Genomic DNA, 22,565 nt, shown 5'->3' with positions numbered 1-22,565 from the left:
TACTGCCACGAGACGGTAAGCTTTGTTCCGGCGGAGACTGATCAACGACAGCAGCCTTCTTTGTAGACGTCAGCTACCTGGCTGTGCTGGGTTCTTCTTGCCAAGCAGGTACAGCTTGGTTATTCGCTAGACCGCTTGGTGAAGACACATGCAATCGCCGCGATTGGCCGAAATCGAGACCTCAAGAACAAAGTGGGTCAGTCAAGAACTTTGGGTATGCGGGATTAATACTAATCAAGATATCAAGAAAAGCCAACTATGACTTAGGACTATACACTTGGTAGTACGAATGCTAGCAGGGCTGTGTTGTAGTAGTCGTCATTTCCGGCTATGCCACGATACCATGAGCTAGGAAGTGCGGCATTCATGTCTCATGAATGTGTGAGTACTTGCAGTTTCAATGACGTTGATGCCACGGTTTTGAGGCTGGAAGTAACACCTCAGGTGGCGTTTCCAAGTGATGCACCGGAAATAGCTCTACGGGCTATGTCGCGTAGGTCTATCGTGAGAGCGTGCAACTCCAGACGAGCAGAGTCTGGGACCAAGATATAAGGACGTCGTAGGTCCATATGATGACGGTATCCAATCAGGCATATCGATTGACGCACGCTCGCTCTACAATACCACGTTCTCACGTTCGCTTTTTGGTTTCGACATCATTCGATCAACATCCTGTCTCATTAGCATTATCCGTGATCATCTACTCATCTTTACTCTCTTCGAATCAAATATGCTCGCCAGCGTGTCAGTAAGCAAGGAGCCATGTGCCCACATTGCTCCGACCGCGACGACAACGCTCGAACCGCACCTCACACGACTCCTTTCGTTGAAGACATTCGACTTGCCGCAACAGCAAGCAGACGACCTCACGCACTCGGCGTCGGCGGTTCTACCCACTCCTACGTCAGACATTCTGGGCGGACATCCACTGAGGATTTTGGTGGCACCGTCAGGGTTCAAAGAAAGTCTAGGCCCAGAACACGTGGCTCATGCGATCGAGGCAGGCATCCGAAGGGTGCTCGATCGCAGTTCTGTTATCCTTCGCAAACTTCCTCTGCATGATGGTGGAGAGGGCTTTGCTCGTGCATTGGTAGCGTCCCATGGCGGATTTATCGTTGACGTACCAGTCACCGGCCCTACTGGATCGGCAGTCGAATCGCACCTTGGTTTTATTGGCAAGGACAAGAAGACGGCTGTGTTGGATATGGCGGCAGCGGCAGGCCTCCGCTTGGTCCCGAAAGATGAACGCGACCCAACGATCACCACTACTTATGGGGTGGGACAGCTTATCAAGAGAGCGCTCGATGCAGGGTCCACAAAGATCATCATTGGATGTGGAGATTCGGGAACCTCGGACGGAGGAGCAGGAATGCTCCAGGCTCTTGGTGTCCGTTTACTTGATGAAGATGGCAAGGAGTTGCCCAGGGCCGGCGGTGGTCGATCGTTAGCACGCCTAGCCAGCATCTGCTGGGCTGATGTGCATCCTCGACTACAAAAGAATGCTGGTAAGCCACCCACGTCTCGGTTCCAAACCAGTTTTAACGTTGATCCAGTTGAGAAGGTCCAGATAGAGGCCGTGTGCAACACCAAGAATGTGCTCTGTGGTTCCAAAGGAGTCGCGCGAGTGTATGGACCGCAGAAGGGAGCTACGCCTGCTCAAGTCGAAATGCTCGCATCATCGCTTGAACGGCTGGCGCAGGTTGCTCAATCGACGCTTGATGAGGATATCTCTCAGACCCCAGGCAGCGGTGCCAGTGGAGGCCTCGGAGCAGGTTTGATGTTGCTCGGCGCTACATTGCGTGCCCGCGCCGAAGCCATCAACGAGTACTTTGAATTCGACCGGGTTTTCGCGAACCAGTGGGATTTCGTCATTACGGCGGAGGGCGCTCTGGATTTCCAGTCGCCAAATGGGAAGGTATGCAATCTTTTATCGTCGTTCATCCATCAGACCGCTGACGAAGACAGATGACGACGGAGATTGCTCGTCGCGCGAAGCGGAACGGGGCGCAGGTGGTTGCGCTAGCTGGTACCATCGGGGAAGGAGCAGACGGCTGCTATGGTGCAGGCATCAAAGCCTTCACGAGCATCCTCAGGGGGCCAGTAACCCTGGAACAGGCAATCGTTCAGACTGAGGTATTGGTCGAAGACGGCGCCGAGAAAGTGATGCGCATGATCATGGTAGGGTTGGCTCTTGGGCGACACCGCTGAAGGGGTGCACCGCCCTGAACAAGAGATTTGGGGCCTTGGTACGGCCGCGATGGCGCTGCCACCGGCATTAGGGCTCACATACAGTTTACTAGATGTTTTTAGCAAGCAATAACGAAGTAATGATGAACGAATGTTAATGGTACCAAAGTGAGGGGGTTGGTAGAGATAGCGTTCCATCTCCTTTCGGTTGAAAGTGCTCTTCGCACTAGACTAGCGTGAACGTCATCGCTGCCCATGTGCCCAGCACGTGCATGCAGGTGCAATCTGGAGTGCAAGTATTGAAGAAACTCGGTTTCACAGTGGACCTGTCAAATATGTGAGGAACGCGCAGATTCAAAAGGCTATATCATCGCTTTCTGGTATAATAGACCTATCACGATATCCAATCCGCCGGGCTCTTCAGCCCCTTCTCCTTATGCACCCCCTCCGTCTCCCTCGCCTTCACATTAACACTCTCCATCTCAAATCCTGCAACCTTCTTATAGACCCTACCGATCTCCTCCAGCTCATCCTTAGGAATAACATCATACACATTCTTAAACCCATCGGGCGCCCTCTCCTCCGCAAGCTGCAAGACATGATCCGGCCCATTCGCACGGTTCGCCATAACGATCTTAGCGGTAGGCGGTAACCTCTCCTGTTCGTATGCCTTCAGCGCGGCTGGAATATCAGAAGTGTTGCTGGAGAGGTGTTTAGCGAGCGTTTCCGCGTCGATGATGGCTTGTGATGCGCCGTTTGAACCGATGGGGTACATGGCGTGTGCTGCGTCGCCCATGAGAGTAAGACGACCGAAGGACCAGGCTTCTACGGGATCGCGATCCGACATGGGGAATTCGAAGACTTTCTCTGTGTTGTCGATCAGGTCTTTCATTTCCAGGCCGCCACATCTCCAGGTCTCAAAGGGTCCGGCAAAGACGTCTTTCCTGACGGCTTTGGTCCAGTCGGTTTTTGGGGGTGTGAGGTCCGTGTCGTCCTTGTCGCGGGTGCGTAGTTCTGCGATCCAGTTGACTAAACTTTTGCCTTTTGCAGCTGCTCGTGCGCTGATGGGGTATGCAATGAACTTCTGGTCGGCGTGACCTGCCCACACCATGCTTGCGCCTGTGAGGTACTGGTCGCGCTCGATGCAGCCGCGCCAGAGCATGCGTCCCGAAAAGCGTGGTGGGCCTTCGCCAGGGTAGAGAAGCCGTCTCGCGGCGGAATTGATGCCATCAGCAGCGATCAGAACGTCGCCTGTCACGCTTGATTCGTCCACGGGGGCGCCATCCCTTCGGTGCGCGAAGCGCGCTGTGATGCTCTCGTCATTTTGATCGAACCCCGTCAGTGCATGGTTCAAATGTAGAGCATCGTTGCCAAGGCGTTCTTTCACGGCGCTTAGAAGCAACATCTGGAATTCTCCACGATGGATCGAGAATTGAGGCACTTCATAGCCCGCATTCATCCCTCTTGGCTCGCTCAGAATGGAATCTCCATGACGATTGTAGAAGTTCAACTCTCCCGTTTTGATGCCAGTCTTTTCCAGCGCCTCGAGCAGACCCAGATTCCGCAGAATCAGTACTGCAGACGGTTGAACATTGATACCGACACCGAGTGTGGTGAGCGTTGATGCTGTCTCATAGATCTGAACGTCGCTGAAACCCGCGGCATGGAGTGCTAGCGCGGTGGTCAGTCCGCCGATACCGGCCCCTGCGATGAGGATCTTTGGTTGCGTGTCGGAGTACAAGAACGGCATGTTAGGAACAACGCTTTGAGGATGAGAAGATAGTCAGAAAAGTACGATCTTGCAGTCGCTGCGTAACGAACTATATTCACTAAGAAGTCGGTCCTATCCCGTGTCTTTGTGGAGGGATTACGTTAGAAGAGTCCCCGACCATACTGCCGAATTCAGCTGCCGCGGGTTGAATAAGGCCGCAGGACAATATTCACCAGCATTGCTTGTCCCGTCATATTATCCGCCTCGTCAGTTTCTGGCTTTCGCGTGGTCTTTGTGTGGAGTGTGGGGAAGACAAAGGGTCTAATTGTCTAGTCGCCGTTGCTCGGCCGAGATCGCTTCGTAGGTCGCTCTCGCAAGCCTTCAATGGGTTAGTAGCAGATGTACCGCAGGACGACTTGACACTCTACCCAAGAGATGATTTACGTGGATCAGTGAATTAACTGGAAGTAGGTTGATGAAGACAAGAGAATATTATTAGCAATTTATACTATCTAGACAACATGGCCGTCGCGAGACTTCCGTCGTCAACATGACTTTTGATTGATCTGACACCTTGGTCCACGATCCTCGTCCATCTCACTCAACTAAGGAGCGTAATCTGCATTGTCGTCCTTGTCGTATCTGACGTACTTGACCTTGTCCATGCCATGCGTAGCACGAAGGTGACCTGGAGAGAAACAAGAAATCAGCAAAGCTCTTTTGTATTTCCACATTGACGGTACTTACAGTTCTCGGGGAATGAACAATATCCATGGTCGCGCTCAAGAGCACATTGATGACCCAAATCTGAAGCCGTAATGTTAGCATTACCGCAGATCCATGATACGATGAGGTTGAAAGCGATCGTGGCGTGAGGGCCTCTTATACATATGTACTTACAACAGTCAATGTTCTCGCAGCCTTTGTTCTTGCAAGCCAAGCTGCGCGTCTTGTAGCGCAAGGCATTCAGCTCAGCGGGGGTAAGCTTCGGCTCGTGTTGGAAATTGCAGAATTTTCCATTCTCGCAGTAGCCACCAAGATGCCAATGATTACACATCTTCTTACCAACTTTCTTCATGCGTGCTTCGAGCGAAGCTGCGGCAGCAGGATCTTTCGATGGCAGTGGCTCATCCAATCTCTGACCAGCTTTGTTGTAATAAGCGTATTTCTTCTTAGTGTTTTTCTTAGTAGCGGCCGCAGTAGGTGCGATGGAAATGTTGCCGTTTTCAGGAGCACCGGCTTTGCCAACGGTGGCTGATGATTCGTTAGCAATGCTTGTAACGAGATTGATGCGGAGAGGCTATATTGCTTACCCCACCAAGAGTCACCATTTGACTCGCCAGCTGCGGCAGCGGATACAGGGGTTACGCTAGGCGAAGGAGACGTGACGGAAGCTCTCGGAGTGAACGTAGGTGATGATGTGTTGGTGTTGTTGGTGACTGAACGTGGGAGTGGTTGTACTGCTGCCTGTACCGGCGACTGTACAGAAAATTGACCGAAGCCATTCACTGGAGGCTGGTAGTCAGGGAGGGGCTCGCTCTTGAAGACGTCGTCGAAACGAGTACGCTTGAAGTTGGCTAAATCCGCGAAGCCGCGGTAGGCAGGCGTGGTCTCGAGAAGTGTGATGCGACTGGATTTGGCGGTATCATGTTTGAAGTGTTCGAGGTTTAGTAGGTAACCTGCGTCGTGGCAACCACCGAAGACGATATGACGGCAGGTGGGATTGTCGCTAAAGGTACGAAGCATCTCTGCAGAACATTGTTAGTATCAGTCAATTTGATCAGGAGAGACGCAATACCCTTAATCTTGTGATCGGCTCTTTCTTTTCCTTGGCCGACATCGATTATACTAAATAAGGGCTGATTGACGCTGAAGCGTTGCGCAAAAGCTCGTAGATCCTGAGGCGACCGAAGAAGGCCGACCGACGCCAACTTCTGTGCAAGCTTATCGAGACTTAGATAGACCTGAACCATAATGGGCCAGCTGCCTGAGCTGTTGTACAACGAAGCAACATGGTCGCGAATTGCATGATACAGGCGGGAAGCAGCCTCTGAACCTCCATCACCACTAGCGCCTTGGAGTAACGCATCTTGAATCTGCATATTGATAATCAGCAATCAAATCTTTCGGTTGTATGTCCGTGTCGCCATATCCTGTGCATGTGGCCAACCACATGTGGGCCAGGATAGATGTAAAGTCGCCACAGGACAATCATGAACTTCAGGGACTCGGAAATACTTACGATAGCTCCATCCCCATCAATTAGTGCCAACACAAATGAACTTGCTTCCTGTAGTTAAAGTCAGCACGCGAATTGGCAAGGCTGACATAACAGCGAGTAACGAACCAGCTGACGTGTGTAATCTCCCACCAAAGCCTGCTTCTCATCCACAGTTCTCTGATAATTCCTCCTGATATCTCTTTCACTCAAATAGTCATTCTTCAAGTTGGCGTGCTCTTCGGACAATTCCCGATACTTTGCTAGAATTTCCTATTGATTGATTAGTATTTGTCGCGCGGGCGCACACGCGACTCAGCGACACGTACCGTAACAAACTGCTCTCTGGCCTCATCAGACGCGCGAAAAGATTGCATCTGATGAATGAGCCGATCGTATTCATTGTAGCTCGACATAGTGGCGAAATTGTTATGGCGAACAACAGATTGTCCAACCGTGGTTCGGTGCGGGTAGGATGAGCTGAAGGCAGCACTCCTGGGTGATGAACTTAGCGGGCGTGGAAGAGGGTCCGGGCGGGAAGTCTAGACCTGAACGGTGTAGGGCGGCCGATCACGTCTCCAGGGCTATTCCCCCAGGAAGTTGCGATCTAACGGGACTGAAACCGAGACCAAGATTTGGATAAGCAGAGACGTGGAGTGCCTAGAATCTCCTCAAGATTTGCATCTGTGATGTTGGTAGATTTGTAGCAAACGTTTCGTTCCTCGCAACATGGCGCAGCCCTTTTCGTGCATGAGAGCTGCTGCGGTGGGCCATGGGAGGCACAGGCGAGCGTATCGCCTTCTGCCCTCTTCTGTAACACGAAACATTATTGACAGCACACAGCCCGATGGCATGATAATAAGAGATTGTTATGGATCTCGTAGAACGGTTACTGGTGCCCTCATTGATTATTAGGTAGCATTTTGTCAGCAAACAGAGGAGTGACAAAGGCAATATGAACGTAACCAACGATGGGTATCGCACAACAAGTGAGCGCAGCTTATGCGCTGAGATTGCAATTCAATGGACCCATAAGTTATGTATCTATATCGCTTGGTAAATGTTCATTCGCGCCTCCCCCTCCTGCTCAGCCGCTGCTGAACGAAGGCTGAGCTTCGCCAACGTTCGGAAGCCATTCCGAGAGCCTGCACCTTGGTCGCAAAACATCAGGACCGGCAAGCACGAAAGCCCATTGGGTACATTTGAAGAACATGTCGACATAGCTGTAATGATCACTATGACTAATTCAAGCCAGCTGGCAGGTTGACTTGCATCTACAAAAAGTGTCCTCGCATTGCTCGGTCTCGGCACAATTCCGCATCTGATGTCAGCATTTACGTTCTCGCAGTCCAACCACAACCCCACAATGACGCCAAACACGCTGCATGGAACACGCCGAGCGGCAATGGCACGTCAACCTGACATGGTGCTCTCTTCCCCTCGTTATAGTGGACTGACAACGCAGCCATTGCAACTGCATGCTTCGCACCACCTTTCGACCTCTCCTTAGCCCCCGTAGCTTCCTACAGCTCTCTATACACCATACCCAAAGCCCAATTGCGCTTCGACGCTACACTACCGCCATGTCCGCGAACAAGAAGGCGCGCACCCAGCCTCCATATGAGTTGCTGTACTGGCCCGGTATCCCCGGACGTGGAGAGTTCATCCGCCTGGCGTTCGAAGCAGCGGGCGTCAACTACAAGGACGTCGCCAACGAGTCGGAAGATGGTACGCACCTTGCGCATTCATTGCATCAGATACATGTATAACTAACAACAAATTCAGGCATGAAAGTCATCAGCTCCCTCACGGACCAATCGTCCACAGGCTCCGACGGCAACCCACCCACCTTCGCCCCACCCGCCCTGCGCATTCCCGGCGAGGGCAAGAACGGCGGCGCGCTGTTGATCTACCAGACACCCTCCATCCTCGCCTACCTCGGTGATAAGCTCGGCCTCAGCGGCGCAGACGAGGCAGAGAAGGCGTGGATCCTGTCGCACACGCTCACGGCGCTGGACCTCAACAATGAAGCCCACGACACGCACCACCCCATCGCGGTTGCGAAATACTACGAGGATCAGAAGGAGGAGTCGATGAAGAAGGCGACAGACTTCCGCGAGAACCGCATTCCCAAGTTCTTGGGCTTCTTCGAGCGCGTACTCAAGGGCAACGAGGCGCAGGGACAGGGCAAGTTCCTTGTTGGGGATAGTCTGAGCTATGCTGATACTACTGTCTGGCATGTGCTGAGTGGGTTGGAGTTTGCATTCCCAAAGGAAATAGCAGCGAGGAAGAAGGACTACCCGACCTTGTTCGGAGCCTTCTATGATAACGTCAAGGAGACTAAGGGAATCAAGGAGTACCTCGGGAGCGAGAGACGTAAGCCCTTCAGCATGGGTGTGTTCAGGCATTACCCTGAGCTGGACAGGCAGTAGATAGTACCATGGTCAGGGCAAAGAAAGCCATCACGAACAGTAAAAGAAATCAATTGCAAATGGTATCTTGAAGGGGTGCCTAATACAGGCTCATGTCATCTCATTCTCATTCCTTTTTGATGCCGGTACATGACGCATAACCGAAGCCCTGCCGTACTCCTGACCCATGAAGATATAACGAGATCGACCAAACCCAACGAACCGCCTAGGTCTAGTAGTCGGTCTGCTGACTCTGGGGGAACTCGAAGTTGACGCCCTTGCCAGTGAGGCGCTTGTAGACCTCGCTGTAGGTGTCGAGCCTGTAGTCAACACCGCCGCGCTCCTTCTCGTCAAGGACAACCTTGAGGATCTTGCTGCCGTCCTCGCGGGTACGGAGACGCTTGCCGACAATCTCGACGGGATAGACGAGGTCGGTCAGGATGGCGTCGTGGACAGCGGTGAGAGTCCGGGATTGGGGACGCTTCTGGGTCTGGGTGGTGCGCGAGCGGTTGGAGCGCTTGGGGCGGGGAAGAATGCGGCGGGAAGCAACGATCAGGACGTGGCGGTCGGAGAACTTCTTCTCAAGCTCACGGGTGAGACTAGGCACCGTTAGTATACGAATTGCTTAGATTCAAGAGCATAACATACCGCTGCTGGGCCTTGTGCCATCCGGACAGAAGGGGAACAGGGACGAAGATGACAATAGCCTTGCGTCCGTGGCCAACCTCGATCTAAGAATCCTGGTGTCAGCATGATGTTGCTGCCCAGTGCCCACCGCCTCTTCATTTATGGGTGTGTGTAGGCGACGCTCGAGAGCGCATCGTGGTGTTCGGGTTTTCATACCTCGCGAGCAGAGACGAACTGGAGAGGGCGCAGAGAAGCCTTCAGGTCGGGGACGTTGTTCTCGAGGTCAGTCAACGCCTGTCACAAATGTTAGCTGTGGTCATCAGTGTGCAATTGACGGGTGAACTTGCGCTGGCGATGCTGGTCTCGATCTCAGAGGGGTTCTGCCTCGAGGGGCTGTTGGGCGCGATCTTGTTCAGCGAGTTGGCGGACATTTTGGCGGCGTGATGTCGAGCTGGTCGGAGTCTGAAAGTTCGAGGTGTCGCTCGTGAGCTGAGAATTAGAGACGGCAGGTGTGCTTCAAGCGAGGCGCTAGTCTACTTTGAGTGACTAGCGTGAACGCTGGATCGCGGACCATCACCAATGATGCGCTTTCACTCTCGCATCGTCTTCGCATCCATCCACAAACGTTCTCACATTTTTGTGGCAAACAGACAAGCTGGTTTTCTCAGCGTGGATAGAACTTCAGACGGTAGTTGTCGTTGATCGATGGAATCGCTGAAGGCAGTGCCCACGAAGCGAGGTACACAACCTCCATGGCTCATGCACGAGACTGATGGTAAAGCTTCTCTTCTGTATTATTACTCATATTGAGTGTCTATAGCACATATGATTCTGTTGGTCATTGTTCCTACCAACGAAGGTAATTTGTCCTTTTTGGATAATTGTTCACCTGATCATCTACGTATACACCAGGAAGAACGCGACGATACCAAAGACAACTTTCGCTAAAACGCCAACCATCTAGTGTTGTTCTACTGACATCTCTTTCCAGCTCATTTCTCTTCCAGCACGCTCCTACAGTCTGCCTGCGCCACGATCTGGTCCCGTATCTCCTCCATCGCATCCCAGCGCTTGCTTGCCTCCTTCTTACCCGTGCGCGTCTTCATCATCTCAACATATTGAGAATGACGCTCGTCAACTATTTGACAGACCCGTCGGACCGTACCGGTACCACGCGGCTGATTCGCGCCACCGTACACTGCACCACGTACAATTCCCAGCGCACCCAGGCCATCGAGACGATCGGCATCTTGCACGATCTGGAGCGCAGGATACGCCATGCACTGCTGGGCAATGAGTTCGGGTTTGCGCAACTCACGTGTGAAAGAGACCAGAGATGCAATGTGTGTCGCAGGACCCCAAATGTAGGGTGGGCATTCTGGGGCAGCTTTTTTTATGAATGCTTCGATGGCGTCTCTCTGCCGCACCTGTTTGTCCTGGTCTGTCACCTCCCTCTGTAGCTCAACGGTCAGTTCGTCAGTCAGGTACTTGTCATCCGCGACATCGTGTACCAGAGCCGCGACGTAGATGACTAGGGGGTCGATGTTGCGGAACTCCTCGCGATGCTTCTCGGCGCTCCAGATGTGATGCGCGTTGAGGACGACTCGCTGGATGTGCTCGTAATCGTGTGAAGGATCATAGTCTGATGAGTTCATCAGAGTTCTGACGGCAAGGTTGAGCTTCTCAAACCAGAACTTGTTCTTTTCGGCTATCATGGTACCGCTCATGAGCTTGTCCAGGGACAGGAGCCGAGTGTCGCGCTCATCGTTTCGACGTTGGGGAGCGCTCTTGACTGAGCTGAATGGCGACGACGAATGGGAAGAAAAGGCTTCGTCCGCAATCGCCGACAACGTCTCGGTGGCGGCCTTGGCCGGTCTTGTGGAGTTCCCGAAGCTGGAAAGCCGACGATGGATGCCCTTGAACACTTGGTCCACCTTACTGGTTCTGGGGCTGTTCTCAGACATGGTGGGTGGAACGATGTTCGTGGGGTTGAATTGCATAAGGTTGTTGATCTTGAGACTCGATCTCGAGCGCTGATAGGACGTGTTGAGTTGATAGTTAATGGTAGTGGGTAATCGATGGTGTAGTAAAGTCAGCGAGGGGCGTACCATTTTATCGAAGTGGGAGAGAGATGTTGCTTGTGCACTAGAAAAAACGGGATTACAGTGCGCCTTCACTCCCCTTCACGCTAGATCATGGACTAGTTCTTGTTAAGTGAATGCGGCTCTCCTGCTGCTGTGAATTGACCTGTGAAGATTTTTCCTTGTGTCGAGGCGACCTACGTGGTCTCCAAATACGTTGACATGTCACCACTTCAATTCAAGGTTACAAGACTTACATCAGTGGACAAACAGAGGCTCTGATTACAGTGGTCTCATGATCCCGGGAGTTCGAGTTGGCTGCTACCGCCAAGTCACGTTGATCACCATGAGCAATAAACTCTTGCCTCGACCTTTAAGCAGTAAGCACCGAAAACGCAGGCAGAAAATGTCAGAGAACCTTCACAATTACATTGTACACCATTGCAGTATGCGTATAAATTATTACTTGGTAAAGGCAGATGCTAACACCGTACAGGCAAGGAATTACGTGTAAACAAAGAAAACAAAACCAGAGCAACTGCTCGCTCGCTGGGATATCGACATTAGTTCATAAGGGGAGTGAGGTTCGAGCAAAGTTGCTAGCAAATCATCCTAATACTGTTTCCGACAGTCCGACCTATGCACACCGCCGAACAGCGGTATCTCGCTCATGCAAGCTATTTCCGTCTGGCAAAAGTATGGTACCGGTCGAACGATCCTCGTAGGTAACGCGATCGCGTTTAGACGTGCGAGCCGCGACTGCATTCCCGTTAGCCCAATCCCCACAGAACACTAGAACAAAACTTACGCAGCAGCCTTGCGGTTAAGACGGTGCACCGTCAAGATACCAAGCACACCAGTCGCGAACCAGAGGATCATGGACAAGAAAGAGAAAGCCTGAGCAGCCTGCCATTGACCACAAGAGTTGTCGCGACGGAAAGACACGCCGCCCCAAGCCCACGCGCTACCACATCCAGAGCCGTTGAACCAGCTGACGAGGAGACCGAAGACGGCAGCCCAGCCGGCGGTGAAGACTAAACGAGAGTTGTTAGTACATATCCAAGGCAAGAGAGGAAGTTTGGGAAACTCACTGAAGTCGGATGTGTAGCCAGTGATGCTAGAGCTTGTGGGGATGGCCCAGATGACAGCGAAGAGGATGGAGAGCGAAGACCAGATCACCGAGAAGATCAAGCGGCCTAGAGGCCCCTGGTCGTATCGAGAACGTTGGTAGAGGAAGTACGCTGTGAGACCGAGGACGATGGCTGCGAAGACCCATTGCGCTGTGCGCAGGATGATCGAGAGGAGACGTGTGAAGAGCATGTTGGCAGTAAGTGTGGGTATCGGAAGTCGCGGTCAAGATATCAAGTGTGATGCTGGTAAGAAGCAGTACTCAGAATGTTATGAAGCTGTGGATATGGAATGTAATGACTTCAAGCTGCCAGTATATATACACCCGGCACCTACGACTGTGCCTTGCTTGGTCAAGAGACATGACAGCAAACGTCAGCCACGACCATTGCGTAGCTAGCCTTGGCATCCAAGAACATCCACGGTCACACTCCTGGGGTTTGGCACCCCTGGGCCTTGTCAGTCACGCATGTTTTCCTGTCTCCAAAGACAGTGTGGCTAGTGCTGTGCAGGCCGCATAGCCGTGCAGATCACTGGTTTCTTAGCGCATTCGCTTGGGTATGAGATCATCAATCCCTGCCAGGACGCGTGGCGCAAACAAGTGGCGCAGCAATTTCCACACGGTGGACTATGAAAGGCAGGAACGTCGCATAGTGATTGCCGATATCCGCAATGTTTTGGATTTTTCTTGACTGCTGAAATCTTGCCCCAGTGAACCGGTGATGATGAGGATGATGCGTTGGCCTGAGCGCGTTGGAGCGACAGCAGGTTTCTTTGAACGAGCAAAGGACCGACCTGGATGGAGGGCTTTGACGTGCGACGTGGCTATGTGCTTTTTCGGGTGTCGGTTTTGCAGCAGTCACTCCTACCTTGTCCGCTACATCGTGAAGGCCCGAACAGACGACGCCAAGTCCTCTCCGCAGCAGCAACGTAATCATCCGCTATCTCGGGAACAGCCGTGAACTTAAAACCAGTCACCGCTCGTTTTGTAAGGCCAGAACAAAGGATATCCTGGACACTGAGTAGTCTCTCCAGTCGTTGTCCTTCAACTAGTGGGCCGTTGTGTAGGGCTGCGCTGGCACCAAGCCACCGAATTACGTAGGGCGTGTGCATCGTCTCTTTAAGAGTCACCGATCTAATAGCCTTCTTACTATGGGACTGAACTGTAAAACCTGTATTTCGGCTATGCTTCACAAAGAAATTCGATGTCCATGTTTTTGTTGAGAACGGATGCTTACTGGCAAGTAGTCACTCGTAGCACCCATTCGAAACTGCGTAACGCAGGAATGCCGTAGATACGCATATGAGGATACGATACCAAATGCAAAGGAGCCTGATGAATATTCTTTGCTAGTCCAAGAGGAAGATTGGTTGCTTGCGATGCTGAACCAGAAGTAGTACCGTGAGACGGATACCTAGGTATTTGGTTAGCATAACTCCCACATCTCTCTATCAAAACGAGTACGTGTTAGCATCGTGCGTTGGTTTATGTGCGAGTTCGTAAGCTGAGTTCTTACAACAGTGATGAGTCTTCCTTCTTCGCTCTTCACTGAACGTCGGTAGAGATTCGTAATCCACATGTGACATCCCAATACAGTAGTTTCCAGGCCCCAAAATAACCCAAATCCGCTCTTCATCTGACTTAAATCTTCCCAAATACCCTTAGATAGGCAAAATGGTTTCAGCTGACATCTATCCCAAAATACATCCGTGCTACTGCAGGTCCAGCCAATGAGCTAGCTCGGCTCGACAGCTACGCGGAAATACCTAATCGGGTGAATGCGCTGACATGACGGCTCAGTCAGCCCTACAAGCGGTTGTCGCGCTTGTTTGAAGAGTGCAGGAGTGCAAGATCGGTATGATTTGAAGTCCTATTTTTGGGGGGCTGTGTAGGTGGAAGCGAATCTGTAAATATTCTTGTATTCAAGAATCACGCCGAGTAAACATGTTGCGAGGTGGGCGCGTAGAGCTTCGTGTCGGCCATGTATGCGTCTTCATGTGAGAGAGGAAGGTCGGCGATATGTGCAATGTTGGTGCGGGTGTGTTGTATAGCCCTCTGTCGCCAATACTGCCAGTGTCGTCCTCCGATGTAACCTCACATGTTTCCGAGGCGTCCGCCAATCGTCTGGCTCGTTAATCGATAGCGATAAAGCACGCGTGCTGTACGATTGAGTATGCCTGCCATTCAGCCTTGTGCTTCGGTAAATCGCATTCATCGGCATCGGTGATCCATTCATCACCGGCACCCATTGCGCTGGGTACCGATCGTAATCGGAATCCATAGATAGTGCCAGGGGTTTGCGCTGCCGCTTTGCATCATACCTTCTTATCCACGTTGCCGGAATGCCGTGACGCATGCTCGCTCGTTTACATCCTTCCTGCTTCCGTCACGCGAGTGTGGCGCTTCTCCCGATGCCGAGTGGAACGGGAAGCCGAAAGAACGTGAGCGTCTATGCAAGTTGTATTGGCCAAGTCTTACATTTGTTGCTTTCAAACGGTATGGAATCTGTCCTGATAGGACGTACCAGTATACGGATAAGGCTGATTGAGGCTTGGTCAAGCTTCTGGACGTCTTCGGGCATGTCGCTGTCCGAATGCTGAGTTGATATGATTTGCAGTGTATACTGTCTGTGCGGGAGAAGAGTGAAGGTTGACGGAAATTCGGATCAGCCAGTCGCGATAACAACCAAGAAGGAACTAGTCGCATGGCCGCCGCTCACTCGTTGCTTCACAGCCCTGCACCAACCCTCGTCTTCAGCCCACGTACCGCATTGCGCGAACTCTGTTCCTGCATCGACGTATACCATCTCGGAGGCGTTTCCGACCAAGTTGGTGTGTGGCAGCGGCAGCTAAACCACTCCAAGGCTCAACAACTGCGTGTTATCGCAACAAGGGCCTTGGAGTGCATCCAGCTGGACCTTGTGCGCTGAAAGTAGGGGTACCGGAAGACTCATACTCTGTCATGATCGGGCTGCACACGTCGGCGACTGCCGCGTACACAATGCTCCAAACCTAGCATCATTTCCAGCTTCCAGGCACCAACGGTCGGGCATGGGTGTAGAGTTCCCCCGCGCGACGTAGCAGGCATATGGGCGGGTAAGGCTCAAACGCACTGCCCTGCACTGTATCCCCCGGTGGGCTCGAAACAGCATCTTGGCCACCTGAGCAGCCCTATTCGCTGCTTCAGACGACCCAAGCCCACGGGGCGGCCTCCAAATGTGGAACAGCAGGTTGCAACGCTGCCCAGAAGGAGTTTGCGCTCGCACATGGCTTGCAGGCATTCGTGTTACACGCCCAGCATTGCCCTCACTGGCGGTCCACGGAAAATGGCCCCGTCCAAGCGAGATGCAGCACAGCAATCGTCGGGGGATCGCGATGGATGAGTAACAGTGTGACGAGCACGATAATTGACTCGAAACTGCAAGTCGCCCGAATGCGCGACCGACGGGAAACGATGAATTGCCTCGAAGAGGTTCTTGCGACCTGGTGTGAGTGCACTGCGTAGGTACGCAGTCTGGCGTAGGGAAAGATGCTTGTCGGTGATGATGTTGTATGACTGTGTCGTGCGTTACAGCAGCAGGCCAATGGCAAAACGACCCGCGCTTGTCGAGAAAGTACCTTGGCGTGTGCTGCAAGCATCCAGATTGTACCTAACGGCGTGGGGTGGTGTTGGTGGTGGTGGTGGTGGTGAAGAAGAAGACACATGTATCCTGATGGAAGGGGTGTATAAGCTAGGCAGACATGCGTCGTCAATGCCGAAACACACCTTCTTCGTCATAGCACGATGCACGAGGACTGAAATTCCCTCTGCTTTGCAATCGCATTCCCATAAAGTCACCAATGAACACTTATGTCGCACAGTTTCCGCATGGTTCCATGTAATCAGCAGCAGGGATGCCATCAGCCGCGCACGCTGCTGCACGCCCATCTTATCCACCTGGCGCGTGCGCTGCATTGCGGCTCCAGTTTCCCACCCGCGAGCACAGGTCCCCCTCTCACTGCCACGCACCCACTCACAGACCCTGAAACTTATTCCTGTCTACCCAAGCAGACGGCTTCGCGTGCTGCGCAGTCGTCCGGCGAGTAAGAGGAAATGATGACTAGATGCCTTGTTCGTGGCTTGAACCAGGGTCCGTCCGCCACCAGTTCCCGCCGTTCTGGTTGGTGGTGTAGGGGGGAACAGGTAGGTGAACTGTGCGGTATAAAGACGGTTTGGATGCCTGGACCATGGGAAAGCAGGCAAGCAGAGCAAGTAACAGTTTCCGATCCGTCCCAGTCACCATACCCGAGCGCCCTTTTCTTCCCTCGTCCTTTCCTAGTCCGCTTTCCTGCATTTTCTGGTGTCTTTGTCGGCCTCTTGTTTCATATAAGTCGAGTCGCTTCTTCCCTTTGAGTCAAAAGTTTCACTCATTCAGCATCCTTCCACACCATCTTCTTCCGTCTTCGACTATTGTTCCATTGTTTCATCCGCGTCTTCCTTCTATATACCCCACGCACAGTGTCTTCGTCAGGAACAGCATTGTTTCACTCCGAGACTACACATCTACCACTACACCATTTTCAAGACACTACCCGATGGGTCGCGGCGGTTACAACTAAGGCCTCTGCATTCATCCCAACACCAAAGACCTGGCTCTTTGTTCATCAAGTCCGCACGTCGACCAACTTCAAAGTCGAACAAACAAACATATCAATCACAATGTCACCACCAAACACTCAGGAAGAATCGGCCAACATGGGTCGCGGAGGCTACAACTAAGCACAACGGCTGCTCCCGCAATCCCGCAATCCGAAACATCCATCAGCACCATTGCGGCGTGGTTCACCATGGCTACGCCTCACACCATCACACTCCACTTCCCGCCACTTCCCGTCACCCGAACACTCCGCAAGAGACGCCTCGAACGATGGAGGCCGTCTCTGACTTCTTAGGCCTCGGCCATCTACTTCTTCCTTCAGCTTCATATCTCTTTCGTCTCTGTATCATCACACATTCTTATCTTGTATCAACATCTCCTCTTTCTTTCCTTTATCTTCATCTTCATCTTCATCCTCATTTTCTTGTTTTGAATCGGCATTAGCGAGCGTTGGAGTCTTTGGACCTGGACACAGGCTATGAACTATGGGTTACGGAATCATGGAAATTGTATGTCACGGCATTTTGAGGCGTTTGGAAAGGCTGGGATAAGCTCTTCATTGAGCGATGGGTAACGGACCTGGGTACTGTTCTAGACACGGAGTTATTCGGCGTTGGGCGTACTGTTTTCGAGTTTGCTTTGGGTTTCTCTGCTTTTCTCCTCAATCAAGATCTCCTTTTCCCCGATACCACTGTTTACGGCGTTTTTGCATTTTAAATGACCAGCAGGTCTGGTAGTAGAGCTTCATCACTTCTGCTTGACTAGAATAGACAATTGATACCTTGACGGTATCCTCTTCCCACATTATAGATCGTCCTTGCAAACTGTGATTTGAAGCACCGCCAGTACCGCGACTTCGTTCGCTATTTTCCAACACAGAATCTGTAAGAAGGTTGACGTCAGCAAACGTTCGTCACGTGTTCTTTCGTGGCCGCAGCTGAGCGTAAGCCGGCAAGCATCATGGGGAAAGAGTTCGGTTATCCAGACGCCCTATGCAGCAATCGATACTGCACAGACACATTCTGCTATTACCATTGTGGCTTTCCCCAGCAACGCCCGCTTGGCCCCCTCTCGGATGCAACCGTCTGACTCAAATGGGGGCCAAAGTGTAGAACGCCTTGCCAAAGATTCCAGAACGTTACACGACATGAGGGCACGAGATACAGGCTAGAGTCACTTACTTTTCGAAAACGACCCCCAACACTTCTTCCACATCGCCGCTGTCACCCCGGCCTGTGATGCGGGCCAATGCGTCGGCGGCGGAGCGAAGGCACTCTGCAGCGACCACAATATCGACCTCGTCGGCCTCGCCTGGTAGTTCCTCACCGGTTCTGGTTGTATCGGCCGAGGGCTCGGTTACGGTTGTGAGGAAGGCGGAAAGGTGGCTGAGACATTCGGAGAGAAGAAGACGTTGACGCTCGGTTGCGCCTAATGACTCCTGCCAAATGCTTGGATCGGGATCCGAGTCAGGAACTAACGCGGCTGTCATAGACTTGAAGGTATCCTGCAAGATGGTGAGAAATTCTGGGATGTTGTCGCTTTTCGGATAAGGTATCGACCCTGTGAGCGGCTTGCAAGTAATGAAGCATAGGCGGTCTTTCGGGATGCCCAGCGCGGAGTGGATCTTTTCTTCCCATTTCTCCCGCGAGATATCGAACGTGTAAAGTTGATCGCGCTTGTTGAGAGCAACGATGACCTCGATGCCGACATCAGCACACTGCTTTGCCGTGGCCATAACCTCAGGATCCATCTCGGCTGTGGCGTCTTGAACGACAATCAGCACGTCTGACTCGAGTGCCCGTTGCTTCGCGCGCTTGATGCCTTCTTGTTCAACAGCCCCAACGACGGTCGCACCTGCGACACCAGCCTGGCGAAGGCCGGCCATGTCTCCAATCTTGACAAGCCACCCGCCCAGATCCAATCCTATCTCAACCACGTCGCGCGTTGTGCCAGCTTCCTCAGAGACGATGGCGGCATCTCTTCCAACAATGCGATTCAGCAGACTGCTCTTGCCTGCGTTGGGTGCACCGAGAAGCGCAACGCTAATGCCATTGCGCAGCATCTCTCCACGAACGGCATTGGCAACGTGCGCCTCCATCTGCACCTGCAAGGCACGGACTTGAGATGCGACGGAGGCACACAGGACAGCCGGTGATTCGTCAAAGTGTTGGTCTTCGGAGAAATCGATCAAGGCCTCCAATTCGCCCCGGGCCTGCAGCAACAGCATACGCCAGTGCTCGTAACGTGTTGCCAGTGAGGAGGTCGTCCCCTTTACTGAAATCTTGCGTTGCTGTTCAGTCGAAGCAGACAGTGTCTCTCCTAGCGACTCGATCTGGGGAAGATCCATGCGGTTGTTGGCGAAAGCGCGCCGTGTGAACTCTCCAGGCTCAGCATAGCGGATCTCCTTGCGCTTCGACTTGCGAATTTCTGGTATGTTCGCGCATTCAGGTATGGCTGACAGTACTGCGCGTACAATAGCTGGACCGCCATGCACGTGCAGTTCGAGCACGTCTTCTCCGGTCACGGTATTGGGCGCGGGAAAGTAGAGTACGAGGGCGCCAGAGTCGAGTATCGTTGCGGGCGAAGGGGGCACATGCGGGGTATATAGCTTGCGTAGGGTTACCTGGCGAGGCTTAGGAAATGCTGTAGAGGGACATAGCCCTTCGTATATCTACAAAACGTAAGGAAGGGAATCGATCATGGGTTGGGGGATACAGACCTGCCTACATGCCGGACCCGAGGCACGAATGACAGCTATTGCTGCCCTTCCACTAGCAGTAGAAAGCGCATATATCGTGGGTTCATTGCTATCTGTATGGTACAGACGCGGCCGGGACGTCGTCAAGGCGCGCTGCACATGGAGCTGGAGGGGTTCATGGTGGAGCGATGCGATTCGAGCGATACGGGTCGGATGGAGTACGGCGCGGATTGGAGAACAAGGCGCTCTCAATTGATTAGAAGGATTGCGACGGAGAGATGAGACGACAGCTCTCATTCCGCTAGTTGAGGTTTACATTGTTGTTGCACCTGGAATTGATGGTGGCTCCGCTGCACCTCCGCAATGGCCCGTGCACGCGCTAAGATAATAATTTCTTGAGATCGTCGCATGTCTACCTTCTCACTACAACACCTGTTCCCTTCGCGCCAGAACGTCGCCACGATAACCCGAAGGACCCTCTGTTCGCCGGTCGCTGCGTTGAAACACCGTCATTAAAGCGCTCCTATCCCCGTATTCACAAGAGTCCGACGAAGGACTTGATTGCCGCCATGGCTTCGGACGATCTTGTATGGTCCGTCATTGGCACCGACTTCTGCAGCTTCAGTGTGTGAACCTCTGTATATATGCATATAAGACAATGCTGACATTATCTACTCAGAACTCAAAACCACAAAAGACCAAACTTTCTGCAGAAACGAACACAACGTATCAGGTTACTGCTCCAAGCAGTCGTGCCCGCTCGCCAACTCACGCTATGCCACGATTCGCTCAGATCCCGCGACCGGCGACTTGTACTTATACATCAAAGCCATCGAACGCGCACATCTTCCGTCGCAATGGTGGGAAAAGATAAAGCTTCCCAAGAACTATGGCCAAGCGCTGGAGATGGTCGACCAGCACCTCGCATACTTTCCCAAGTTTCTCAAGCACAAGAACAAGCAGCGCTTGACTCGTCTTACTCAAGTCAACATAAGGATACGGAAACTGGCCAAGGAAGAAGAGCGCCTAGGAGAGCGCCTAGTTCCTAGACTGGCACCCAAGGTCCGCCGACGAGAGGAAGGCCGTGAGCGTAAAGCTCTCGCAGCCGCCAAGGTCGAGCGCGCCATCGAGCGAGTGCTCATCGACCGTCTGCGCAGTGGCGCATACGGTGATCGACCGTACGTTCATCCCCCTCTCCCTACTGCTGCCATGATTATTCGCTTTTTAACCCTGAGATCCTTCGATGAGGATCAAAAACAACAACAACACTCTAATTTTTTAATGAGCACCGTCACACTGTCAAGCATTTACTCGGTTCGTGTTTGAGTTTGAGGCTAACTGCAAGACAGGATCAACGTTGAGCCAAATGTCTGGAAGCGTGTCATGCGCGGCCTGCAGAAAGAGGGCCAGCTCAAGGGCGACGAAGATCTGGACGAAGGTATCGAGGAGGAAGACGAGAACGAATACGAACACGAGATGGAGAACGGTGTCGGTGAAGTCGAATACGTCAGCGACATTGAGGGTGAATCCGACGATGAGATGGAGGACTTTGAGGACTGGATAGGTGGACAGAGTCCTGATGAAGGCTCAGGTGACGAAGACGACGAGAGCGGTAGCGGTAGCGAAGAAGACGAGGAGGATGAGTCTGCAGATGAGGACACAGAGGCTCTCAAGAAGACGCTGGCAAATCTCAAGCGCAAGCGCCCTGCTGGTCCGCCACCCAAGCCCAAGAAGAAGCCATCGAAGGATTCAAAGGGGCCCAGACGCGAGATCGAATACGAGATGGAGAGAGAGCCCGCGGCGAGAGAAGCCATGCGCGTATGATACCTCTAGCATTGTCACACTATTGGCGTTCAGCGATGGGATGTGGAGTTCACGTCTTAATGACCCAGGAAAAGCATTTCGTCATCGCGCCAGAGGCGCATGCTGCAGCGATGCTCTGTTTGATACCATCTCTTCACACAATGCCTCAATCCTTTATATATTCACTCTGGAACGTCATGAGCTACGACACGTTTAGTATTCACAATGGTCAGCAAAGTGAATGAATATCACAACACCCAAGCAGGCGCTTCCTCCCCGTTTCGAAGAATCGAAACCTCCAATCAATCAACCATATAACCCATACAAATACCATATCGTCAAATCAAGTCGATTCTTCAATGGGCATTTCGCGAAATCTGGACGCGGCGAATGAAGCTGAATCTGTCCAGAACGCCTGGGAAGATGGTTGCGCACTTGCCGGTCCCAGGATAAGTCCGTCTTCTGTTTCAGGGACAGTCCTGCCCCCAACGAATGAATCTCCTCATCGGCCAGGTACTCCCCAGTCCAAGCCGACTAAGCTAAACGACGAAGACTTCGGCGACTTTGTAACAGCGTCCACTGATCCTTTGAAGCGACCCATCTACGATACAACTGAGAATGAGGGCGAAACACAGGGGCTCTTGAACTCTTTCTCCGCGCCTGTATGGGAGGCTGATACTTATATCGGCAAGGGCCTTGTCGAGCCTGTCATCGCTGGCATAGGTATGTTCAAACGAACGGTTTTACCGGCAAGGAATCTGGCTACCTGGAAACTGAACAAAAGCCGAGCGCAGGTGATTATGGAAGAACACAAGAAGAGGCGACTGCAAAAGCCTGTCATCTCTGCGACTCCTACACCTGCTCCATCTCCTACCAAGAAGGGCGCAACGGGGGTCGCTACTAGTTCATTCGGGGCTGAATACAACCAGTATCTAGATACGCACAGTGAAAGTATTTCAGTGTCGGACCTGAACGGGGTGATGCGACCAGTGAGTTTCACAGAGCCGATCGATGCGTTGATGGAGACGGAGCGTAGGGCTTGGGGGCCTTAAGTATGGAAGCAC

The 22,565-nt window shown here is 52.5% G+C and overlaps 9 protein-coding genes across 9 annotated transcripts; 3 read left to right on the top strand and 6 right to left on the bottom strand.

Moving 5' to 3' along the window:
* Positions 1–730: 730 nt before the first annotated feature.
* On the top strand, positions 731–2,208 carry J4E93_003772 (uncharacterized protein; the record flags this gene model as incomplete). Its single annotated transcript, XM_049341702.1, has 3 exons — positions 731–1,505; positions 1,554–1,915; positions 1,966–2,208. 3 exons carry the CDS (start codon positions 731–733, stop codon positions 2,206–2,208), a joined length of 1,380 nt encoding a protein of 459 aa, XP_049201207.1.
* Positions 2,209–2,581: 373 nt separating this feature from the next.
* On the bottom strand, positions 2,582–3,937 carry J4E93_003771 (uncharacterized protein; the record flags this gene model as incomplete). The annotated part of the gene is made up of 1 exon (XM_049341701.1): positions 2,582–3,937. The coding sequence occupies one exon, from the start codon at positions 3,935–3,937 to the stop codon at positions 2,582–2,584; it is 1,356 nt and encodes a 451-aa protein (XP_049201206.1).
* A 566-nt stretch (positions 3,938–4,503) lies between these two features.
* J4E93_003770 (uncharacterized protein) lies at positions 4,504–6,493 on the bottom strand (the record flags this gene model as incomplete). The annotated part of the gene is made up of 6 exons (XM_049341700.1): positions 4,504–4,586; positions 4,646–4,705; positions 4,799–5,152; positions 5,212–5,528; positions 6,232–6,389; positions 6,446–6,493. 6 exons carry the CDS (start codon positions 6,491–6,493, stop codon positions 4,504–4,506), a joined length of 1,020 nt encoding a protein of 339 aa, XP_049201205.1.
* Positions 6,494–7,699: 1,206 nt separating this feature from the next.
* Positions 7,700–8,548, top strand: J4E93_003769 (uncharacterized protein; the record flags this gene model as incomplete). Its single annotated transcript, XM_049341699.1, has 2 exons — positions 7,700–7,844; positions 7,902–8,548. The coding sequence occupies 2 exons, from the start codon at positions 7,700–7,702 to the stop codon at positions 8,546–8,548; spliced, it is 792 nt and encodes a 263-aa protein (XP_049201204.1).
* Positions 8,549–8,759: 211 nt separating this feature from the next.
* CRP15 (40S ribosomal protein S7) lies at positions 8,760–9,585 on the bottom strand (the record flags this gene model as incomplete). The annotated part of the gene is made up of 4 exons (XM_049341698.1): positions 8,760–9,126; positions 9,176–9,258; positions 9,371–9,448; positions 9,502–9,585. The coding sequence occupies 4 exons, from the start codon at positions 9,583–9,585 to the stop codon at positions 8,760–8,762; spliced, it is 612 nt and encodes a 203-aa protein (XP_049201203.1).
* Positions 9,586–10,146: 561 nt separating this feature from the next.
* J4E93_003767 (uncharacterized protein) lies at positions 10,147–11,265 on the bottom strand (the record flags this gene model as incomplete). The annotated part of the gene is made up of 1 exon (XM_049341697.1): positions 10,147–11,265. One exon carries the CDS (start codon positions 11,263–11,265, stop codon positions 10,147–10,149), a length of 1,119 nt encoding a protein of 372 aa, XP_049201202.1.
* Positions 11,266–12,039: 774 nt separating this feature from the next.
* Positions 12,040–12,555, bottom strand: J4E93_003766 (uncharacterized protein; the record flags this gene model as incomplete). Its single annotated transcript, XM_049341696.1, has 2 exons — positions 12,040–12,269; positions 12,327–12,555. 2 exons carry the CDS (start codon positions 12,553–12,555, stop codon positions 12,040–12,042), a joined length of 459 nt encoding a protein of 152 aa, XP_049201201.1.
* A 5,622-nt stretch (positions 12,556–18,177) lies between these two features.
* Positions 18,178–19,701, bottom strand: J4E93_003765 (uncharacterized protein; the record flags this gene model as incomplete). Its single annotated transcript, XM_049341695.1, has 2 exons — positions 18,178–19,623; positions 19,681–19,701. The coding sequence occupies 2 exons, from the start codon at positions 19,699–19,701 to the stop codon at positions 18,178–18,180; spliced, it is 1,467 nt and encodes a 488-aa protein (XP_049201200.1).
* A 566-nt stretch (positions 19,702–20,267) lies between these two features.
* On the top strand, positions 20,268–22,553 carry J4E93_003764 (uncharacterized protein; the record flags this gene model as incomplete). The annotated part of the gene is made up of 4 exons (XM_049341694.1): positions 20,268–20,322; positions 20,378–20,876; positions 21,048–21,516; positions 21,912–22,553. The coding sequence occupies 4 exons, from the start codon at positions 20,268–20,270 to the stop codon at positions 22,551–22,553; spliced, it is 1,665 nt and encodes a 554-aa protein (XP_049201199.1).
* Between the last annotated feature and the right edge of the window lie 12 nt (positions 22,554–22,565).

This window comes from Alternaria ventricosa (genome assembly GCF_023758065.1).
Source record: "Alternaria ventricosa strain BMP 2768 chromosome Unknown scaffold_5, whole genome shotgun sequence".
Classification (NCBI taxonomy): Eukaryota; Fungi; Ascomycota; class Dothideomycetes; order Pleosporales; family Pleosporaceae; genus Alternaria; species Alternaria ventricosa.
The sequence above is the reverse complement of the archived record's forward strand: the minus strand, read 5'-3'. Positions and strand labels throughout refer to the sequence as shown.